The following is a 10,042-nucleotide window of genomic DNA, read 5'->3' as shown; positions in this document are numbered from 1 at the left end:
ATATAAGTCCATGAGTTATTTCATTGTTTGGACGTCTTCAGCATTAATGTGCAATTTTGAGAAGGAGAAGGTGAGCTCAAACCTTTAGCTGGTACTGTAGATGCAGACGTAAGCAGGAATAACAGTCCTCTTGGCTGATTGTGACTGTGTAAAAACGACAAAACAATGCAGTAACCTCAGTCTGGCGCTTTTGTGCATTATTTCTCTCCACACAAAAGCACATGGAACCTTCCAAATTGGATAAACCGTAAACTACAAAGGGCCTTTTGATTAAACTGATTAATCAGGCGCAAGATTTTGTCCCGAATCCAAGAGCATATTTTCCCAACACCGCCATTGTCGTGCTACTAGCTTTTCTTTTCTTCTTTTCTTTTGTTTGTTTTGGGGTTTTTTTTTTCCTGGTATAACAGGCTGTTTCTCAGGCTTCTTCAGATGTCCTAAAAATGTTTAAGCTCATAGTCAGGAAAAAGAAAAGTGTGAAGAAAATGTGCTAAAGCTATTATTGTGCTCCGAGAATCTGGCTACAAACAACACACCACGTTTACGAGACAGCATATTGGACACGTTTTAATGTGTCCAATATTAAACTGCCTCATAAAATCCAAACTGAAGTAATGTGATCTGGCGTGGTGTGATTTTTTTTTTCTTGCTTTCAGACCGTTTTTTGGAGAAAAATTTTGTACATTTCAGCAGAAACATCTGCCCACCAGATAGAATACTTCTCCACTTCCTTAACTCACTTCTTTGGTACTGGTTTGGTAAAACTCAACCGTACCCATGTTGTACCTTTTGATTACATAGTAACTCTGAAAGAGTCCAATTACGTACCTTACATACATGCATGTAATATATATATATATATATATATATATATATATATATATATATATATATATATATATATATATATAAAATGTGTAAAACAAATTGTATTATTGTACCTGAAGGAGCATCAGTTTTAGGCTCCATCTTACTAGGATGCTGTAGATTTGCACTTTAAAAAACTAGCTAAAATGACACATTGTAATCTAAGCAAATTTGGACTTATCAAACCAAAAGGTATTTCTTGGCCCAAGCAGGTTCCTTCTGTGTGTTGCTCTTTTGGAGTAATCTGGTAGCCATGCTGGTTCATTATGCCCTCAGATTTAATCTAATCACCAACAGTGTCACCAGCAAAGCATCTCCACACCATCACACCTCCTCCACCATGCTTCACAGTTGGAACCATACATTCAGGAACCATCCGTTCACCCTTTGCATATCTACAACTCTGTGGTTAGAACTTAAAATCTGAGACTCATCAGACGAAAGGGGAAGTTTTCCAAAGATATCAGATAGTCTCTTGTTGCTTTTCCGAAGCTTAACTCACTCACACAGATTCCTTTAAATGCAGAATAGCGTTTATGTAAATCAGCAGTCTATGATGCTAGGAATTCTAATAAACGCATCCTCTGCAGCAGTGGTAGCTCTTTGGCTTCCAGGTCTTCCGGGACAGTCCTTGTGAGAGAATGTTTTATTGTAGCATTTGACGGTTTTGGAGTCTGCACTTCCGATACATTTAAAACTTTTGCGACTTTTTGAATTGAATGCCAATGATTTTCTGAAGTGATGATGGACTGTCTTTTCTCTTTACTAAACTGAGTGTTTCTTAATCATCTGAGCACCTCAAGAACTTTTGGGATGGATTTTGTTTGTAATTAATATCAACAGTCTGCTACAATGGCTCAAGACTGCAGTTTGCATGAAGAGTTCGGCATTTAAGTGCATATCACAGAACAGCACCTCAACAAGGATGGAACTGTAATGAATGAACATTGATGATGAGGATGAGGATGATGATGGGATTCCTTCCTTTCCTCTTTATGCCATCTCAAGCAGATTTTCCTTGCCGCAGTCGCCACTCTCTCGCTCATTAGGGACACACTTACAATTATAACTTTGACATTTGTGTCATTTTAGCAGACACCCTTGTCCAGTGCTTTGAGTCTCTATCAATTAAAAACTCTACACTGGTACATTAGATTATTTTTTTACACAAAGCAAACCTGGAGAAGTGTTAGTTTTGTTTTAATGTTTCAAGAACATGTAGGTCTTCACCTTATGTGTTCACCACATTTTGAGCTAAAACCCTCTGAGAAATGATGAAATGCGCTCTGAAAACAGGACCAGTGCGACAGGGCGGGGTTTCCGTGCAGAAATGGGCGGGGTAATGGCGAGTGGGCGGGTTTCTAGGGGTGCAGTCACGCCATAAAAGGAGGCCGTGCTTGAAAACGGAGCCATATACAAGCACACACGGTCACACGTTAGTTTACACGCACGCACGCGCTCACTCACGCACGCACCGAGAGAGAGAGAGAGAGAGAGAGAGAGAGAGAGAGAGAGAGAGAGAGAGAGAGCGCGCTCCGTTCCCCGTCACCGTGCGTAATGAAGCGCGCTCCTGGATAACAAGCAGTGTGGTCTTCTCGGTTTGGTTTCTTTTTTCTTTTTTAAGGTGAAGTCATTTCAGGGTTGATGTTTTTTTCCTCTTCTTTTTCTTCTTCCCCGAGTTGACTTTGGATTTTACCCCTATGATGATTTTGGATATGCGCAAACGGGATGAAGAGAAGCCCTTTCCTGCGCGCAGAAGTAAAATAAAATAGGGTTTCATTCACAGTGGACACTAAAATCCTCCCGTTCCCTATGAAGAAGTCAAAAGTAAGTCGTGCATTTGTTTTGTTTTTTAGTTTTTAGGGGTTTTTTTTGCGTATGTGTGCGTGTGCGCGCTCTCGCGCAGCGTACCGTCTTATTGTAACGCATTGCGCACGGGTGCACAAACTTTCGGATCATGTTCGCGTGGCTGCAGTTTAGATGCAAATGCATTAAGCGTTGTTGTTATTGGAGTGAAAGTGGTGCAGCTTTGAATCCGCATTTAATTTACGCATGTGCGAATCTATTCATTAATTGAATATTAATTAATTAGGGATTCATTAATTATTCACCGATGCATTGCATTTGGATTTATTTCATTATAACATTATGCATAAAATGCTGCACTGTATAATAGTATGAATTCGATATCTTTTACAGTTATGCAAATATGCACACAAGCTCTTAATCACCAGACTTATGTAACTCTGTAGTTGCGAGATTAAAGATCCAGATTTATTCATGAATAATTCGCATCATATATATGTATATATACTGAACTCTCCAGATATTAATGTGTGCTTTCAGACACACATCAGGTGATTCCTCTCCACATTTCCTCCATCCACAAGCACATCATCACTCTCCTTTTTTTTTTTCTCCAGGGTCATCAAATTAGGCATGACATTTTTTTTTTCTTTTTCTTTTTTTTTCTTTTTTTTTTTGGTTTGACACTGAAAACGAGAAACACGTGTTATTTTTGGAGTCTCGAAAAAAAAAAAAAAAAGTCATAAAGCTCACAAGATGATAAAAATACATTCCATTAGTATGGATGTCTTAATAATTAGCTTGGAGAGTTCTTAAATGCAAAACACACACACACACACACACACACACACACACACACACACACACACACACACACACACACACACACCTCAACAGGCGTCACGGGACAGGTTTCAACATGCTAAATATTAATCTAGCACCAGGCTTGTGGTGAATAAAAAAAATAGGTTTTTCAGGTTTCAGGAGCGATTAGAGTGAAAGTTCCAACACACTCATTAAGGGTTGTTTATTGTAGCAAGACAGAAGGATCTGTTGATCTCTTTTCATCCTGCTCGTGGGACCACCGTACGCTTCTCAGGATGTAGTGGGATGTGAGATGAGAAACGAGTCTGCGTCAGCGTTCAGATCCACAGGAATCTCCATTCGATCTCCAAACTCCAAACTGATTCGGTGTTTATGCGTCAGTCGGATCGGTGGATCTGTTGCGGGTCCACGCGCCGGCTTGTTGAGAGAATACGTGTGGTCCTGGTTGCGGTTTGGCCCCCGGGAGCCCGAGGCGGGATGCGCCGAAGCTGGCAGATTTATTCTGCTGCGTTAGGAATCGAGAGCTATAATTTTCAGGCGTATCGAAATTCTTTAAAGCACTTAGTGTCCTTTCACTGACAGCAGCATAACACAAGCAATTAGGAGGCTTTGGGAAGGTTTAAGATTTACATCTGGGTGGAGCTCCAAGCCTGAGGCTGGAGGCTGGAGGCTGAAATCTCAAGGATCAACTGGAATCTAAAAAAACAGCACTGAATTTATGTCATTTTTTATGTAAAAAGTCTGAGGGACCTAAAAACCTACAAAACCCTTAATCCATACAGCTGCTGTTTGGCTACCCCCCCCCCCACACACACACACACACACACACACACACACACACACACACACACACACACACACATTCAAGCATGCACACGTTTTAGAAAGGATCTAAACACGCACCAGATTATGATCTTTTGGACTTGTAAATATATCTAAATTGTGCCTGCATCTGTTCATCGATTATGTTTCTTTCTTCTCTCACGTCAGATTCGATCCACGTTTCATGATGCCCTGTGTGCAATAAAGAATTACAAGCTTTTCACCCCCCCTCCCCCCCCTCAATTTCATATTCTTGTACGTATGCTATAAAGAGGAAGTCAAGCCCATGCAGCCCACCCATCCTGATTACGCCTGTCATTACATTGTCTGGAGATTAGGATCCTGCCTTCTTACACATCACAACGCATTCCCCAGTTTCCTGAATTTCCTCACTGGACCTTCCCGACCCCAGATCGATCCAGAGAAAGAGAGAGAGAGAAAGAAAGAAAGAAAGAAAGAAAGAAAGAAAGAAAGAAAGTAAGTAAGAAAGTAAGAAAGTAAGAAAGTAAGAAAGTAAGAAAGTCTCGTTTCATGCGAGGGAGCAGGCAGAGAGTTACTGAGTTAACCTGTGGAAAAAAAGGTGTGTGTATATATGTGTGTGTGTGTGTGTGTGTGTGTGTGTGTGTGTGTGTGCATGCACAGGTTTATCCTTTTTTTCTTTTCTTCATACTTTAACAACTTGTTCTTCAGACGGCGTGATATAACGTGCCGCAGGAGGAGGTGAAAGTAGGCTAAAAGGAAGAAACCCGCGTCTGGTTTTACCTGACGAGCTCGACAGGCATTTGGGCCTGGAGGTGTGTGTGTGTGTGTGTGTGTGTGTGTGTGTGTGTGTGTGTGTGGTGGGGGGGTGTGGGGGGCGTACGAGATGTCAAATTCAGATCAACTCTCCAAATCGCTTTATGTTGAGTTCATAAAGCAAACATGCGGAAGTGTTAGATTTCTAGCGAACAGGGAGTGCAAGAGGTTTACATTTAAACACCTCGTTTCCTCTTCACGAGTCACTACAACGCTGGATTCTTTTGCTTTGACCTTCTGTTTTTCAGGAAGGACATGTTGCACACATGGATTTTGATCAGCATGACTTCATAAAGTCTAGCAGTGCAGACTTGCTTACTGTTGTTGTTGTTGTTGTTGTTGTAGTTTATTGCGTGATAATGGTCTTCATGCTGGAGGACGATTCCCTCTCCTTTTCATTACAGGCGTTCTGAACTTGCAAGATGCAGGACAGTCTTCAGTTTTTTTGTCGCAGGACAGTTTAATCTTTCTTCACGTACCATAGACAACCTTTCAGCTTTCCTGGACACAACAGGCACGGGCGAAGGAACTCCGATTCCGATCTGATCCGATACCCACATCAGTATCGTCGTAGTGAAACTGATATCGATATATGAACTGTTTTAGTTTATTGTGATATTTTAAATTCTGAATAGTTTATTAAAAGCCATCAGGCTGATAATTTCCTCTCTGAACCTTGATTGCAGGGAAGCCGGGGATGTATGAATGATTGACAGAATGCGGACTTGTTTTGAATAACTTTGTTAATGTTTGATTAATATTTTTGAATTATTCATATAAAAACGTTTTCAAAACTTTTGTATTATTCGATTATGAATATTAAACTATGCTCGTCCCAAGTAACACACACACACACACACACACACACACACACACACACTCACACACACACACACTCACACACACACACATACACAAAACTACAACACACCCTATTAAGTCTCCTTTGCAGCATGTCTTTGTCCGCAGTCGTTTTTTTCTTTTATCCCTTCCAAAGTCCACGTGATCCAGCGATCATGATAACACTGGCGGGAGTCCGAGACGCTCACAGTCCATCAGAGACGTGAGAATGAGCTGAAGGGTTGATGATGCATGAGGTTTAAATATTCGCCCGGGGTTTCACCAAACTGTTCCAAGCAGCTCAGAAATGCAGGAATCTATTTATTTATTAAGGTCAGATTTTTTTTCTTCGTATCGAATCTGATCTCCAAATCAGCCATCGCTCACAATCCCTTTTTCTTCCTAGCCGCCCGTCGATAAACGTAACCAGGAAGTTGCTCGTTCGTTTTCTTATCCTGTTTTTATTTTCTTTACCAGATGTATAAATGTCATAAATATAATTCGTCATGAAACGTAGATTTTGCTGTAAACAATATTCATGATGCATTCTTTAGAAGTTCGCTAATCTTTAGCCTCGGGCTGAGATGTTTCTGAGAAACAGTTTGTGAAGTAAACTTTTACTTTCAAGACCAAAAGAATTATAATTATTATATCTATCTATCCCTTCCCGTGGGCTCACCACCTGCAGGAGGGACCGTAAGGGACGGTGCTGTGAGGATTGGGCAGCAGTCGAAGGCGGGGGCCTGCTTAGACTGCTGCCCCCGCGACCCGAATTACGGATAAGCGGGAGAAAATGAATGAATGAATGAATATCTATCTATTTATCTATCTATCTATCTATCTATCTGTCTGTCTGTCTGTCTGTCTGTCTGTCTGTCTGTCTGGATATACATGTACACAAAATACAGAACACTTTTTACTTACTCTACATGGTCCTTGAGTTACGATTTTTCGATCTCACTATGACGATATCGATACGACAAAATATTTCAAATATGGCTCTACAGGCCGCAGCGTACGATGTAGGATATGTAGGTTGGACGCAGCTGGGATGAGCGAATCTCTCGCCCTGTGAGATGTCTCGCTTTTGCTAGCGGTCCACAGAGTAAAGTTGTTTCAGTGTGTATTTATTTCTGTTTCAAGAGGTTTCAAACAGCAATTTTAGTGATAAAAGCATCTCCCATTCGCCAAGTACATCTCCTGCTGCTGGTGAAAAAAAAAAAAGAGGAAAGGCATCAGTTTAGAGCAGAAAATAGAAACTATAAATCAGCATGAAGCAGGAAAAACTCAATCTTCAACTTACGATATATTACGACCATCGTAAGTGGAGGAATACCTGTATATAGCGTGAGAGAGAGAGAGAGAGAGAGAGAGAGAGAGAGAGAGAGAGAGAGAGAGCGCGCGCAAGTCATTCTGAAAACATTCCACTTATTTTTATGGTTTTACGAGAGACGCATTCAGAACAACATACAGGAGTGAAAAGACTTTATTTTTACATTACTCTCATTGATGCTGAGCAGTTCAGGGTTAAAAGGCTTTTAACTCAAAACTGGTAACTCAAAATTGCTAAATTTATATTATTTGTATGTTTCTATTTAATATTGTTTTATTTATATATATATATATATATATATGATAAAAGTAATAAAAAGGTATCATGACGTGTACAACGACTTGACAGAATTGATATGTTCCATCCCCTCACTGGACTGTACACAGAGATTATTTCTCATTACAGGTATCTCTCATTTCTACCGTATCTCTAAACTGATCCCCAGCTCGTGTCCCTCGTTGTCTCAGTCCTCGTCAGTCAGTGTGTGAATGAGAACAGTAGGCTGCAGGTCCGTTTTGTGCTACGTGAAGGTCACCTTTGCGTTAAAACACGGCGATTAGCATGCTAGCTGCTTAAAAGCTTCCACAGGTAACTACAGCATTTGGATGGTTGTTTTTTTTGGTGCGCCTTTTTGACGACAGAAACCGTGTTCCTGTTTATTACCCACTTGGCTCGGGTTCACCCCAAAGCTCGCTATAGCGCCGTAACCTTTATCACTTAACACGTTGTAAACTTCAGAAAGAACACTACTGTAACCTTTTTTTCCTGCTCCACACACTGTTCACTTTCCCCTGATTACCCAGAATGCTTTGAGATATAATATTCCTTTTGATTAAATATTTCAATATTTGCATAATTTGTCAATGTTCAATGTTTTATTATTTTTTTTTTATATAAAATGGAATAATATATCCGTAGTTTTATATACATTTATAGCTATGTTGTGCAACATCCACTAAGCTAGTAAACTCGTTTTTGTTTCTCCAAAGTGTTTTATTCTTTTATTCTAACATTTACATTCTTTATTTTACATTTGCATTTATTAACATGCAATGCATTTCAAACAAACATGTTTTTGAATCTATTTGTAGCTACATTTAATGTTGGCGAACGTCCCCGAAAACACAAAATCTGTTTTTGTTTTCCGGAAGTGTAATTTGTTGACATTTACTATTTTTATTTTTTTTTTTGGCATCGCGTAAAATGCCCTTTTTATCCATTTATAGCTACATTTCATGTCGCCCACGAAGATTCTTTCATTATATAGAACACATTGTACTTTTCATCCATTTATAGCTACACTGAAGACTGCTGAATGTTTACGGAGTAAATATTAGTATGTACATTAATCAACACTTTCTGACCAATCAGAATCCAGAATCCTTTTATAATGTAAATCTGTTTCAGAAAGAAATACAGACAAGTTTATTGTGTCCATGATGGGGATGTGGTAGTTCAACGTTAGATCAGTGGTTAAGACCTTGGGCTTCTAATCAGAAGGTTGTGAGTTTAAATCTAAGCACCACTAGGCTGCTCCTGTTGGGCCCTTGAGTGAGGCCCTTAGACGTCAACTGCTCAGGGGCATAAATGTATTAAAATAAACTACTGTATTATAGTATATTATTATAGTATTGCGTTATACGAGTCACGCAACCAGTTAACAGATCAAATATTAGTTTTAAAGTAACCAGCAGTTTAATGTTGAACAGTTTGCGAATGAATCATAATTGGATCCTAATTTAGTAACTCGGTGTTCGTTAACGAGGGGCTGCTTCACATCAGCAACACCGACTCAATGACAAACAAGTCATTCATAAGAAGACGACTGATGGCACCTGCATTATAGCAACTAGTTTCTTACTGATTATTAATTTTATTGTTAATCATAAATATAATATATATATATATGGGGAAGTGGTGGCTCCAGCGGTTAAGGTGCTGCCACTCTTGGGCCCTTGAGCAAGGCCCTTAACCCTCTATGCTCCAGGGGACCCTTACGAGAAAAATCAATCAAGGACCGTGACGTCGGAGCGACGTGGGGCCGCCTTCCTGTGGGCTCACCACCTGCAGGAGGGACCGTTAGGGACCGGTGCTGAGAGGATTGGGCGGCAGTCGAAGGCGGGGGCCTTGACAGCCCGATCCCTGGACACGGAGAAGTGTCTGGGGAATCTGCTTAGACTGCTGCCCCCGCGACCCGAATTACGGATAAGCGGGAGAAGACAAAATGAAAAAAAAAAAAATAATGAAATAATAATATATCATGCATACGGTAAACATTCATGCAATAGTGTGCAAAATCATGATCCTACTAAACAGCTGCTTTAATGAGGGTACAATATTCAGCAATCAAATATTTATTTATCGATCATTGGACACCTATTTGGAAGCTGGCAGCCTGCAGGTCTGGGAAAACTACTGAATAGCACCAATCCGAGGCCTCATTTTTATGATGTCATCATGTAGAACTTCCTACAAAGTATTTTACAGTATTTTAAAACAAGTATTTCGATACAAAATATTAAACCAATTTTTGAATCAACCTTCTCAAATACAGATGAAAAATACATGTATCATAAACACTGCCCATCCCTGTGTGTGTGTGTGTGTGTGAGAGAGTGTTGTGTTCTCAGGACACGCGATACCGCTGTCTTTGCCGTGTTTTATTCAGTTAACACGAAGCTCTTTAAGTGCATCTGAAAGGAAACAGACAGACTGAGTGCAATTTGCGGAAAGTAAATTGAATTTGGCAACTTT

At 40.1% G+C, this 10,042-nt stretch overlaps 1 protein-coding gene across 4 annotated transcripts in view; it reads left to right on the top strand.

The window, feature by feature from the left end:
• The first annotated feature begins 2,271 nt into the window (after positions 1-2,271).
• kitlga (kit ligand a) overlaps positions 2,272-10,042 on the top strand; it is a 27,394-nt gene continuing 19,623 nt past the window's right edge. The window contains exons 1-2 of one of the 4 annotated variants that reach the window (XM_083561260.1): positions 2,272-2,334; positions 2,385-2,694. In XM_083561260.1, coding sequence (XP_083417386.1) covers positions 2,680-2,694 — 15 coding nt within the window. In that variant the 5' untranslated portion in view covers positions 2,272-2,334; positions 2,385-2,679. The other 3 variants (XM_083561263.1, XM_083561262.1, XM_083561261.1) reach the window with 3 other exon arrangements.

The sequence above is a fragment of the Silurus aristotelis genome (genome assembly GCF_946808225.1).
Source record: "Silurus aristotelis genome assembly, chromosome: 14".
Classification (NCBI taxonomy): domain Eukaryota; kingdom Metazoa; phylum Chordata; class Actinopteri; order Siluriformes; family Siluridae; genus Silurus; species Silurus aristotelis.
This window is presented reverse-complemented; position numbering and strand designations above follow the sequence as displayed.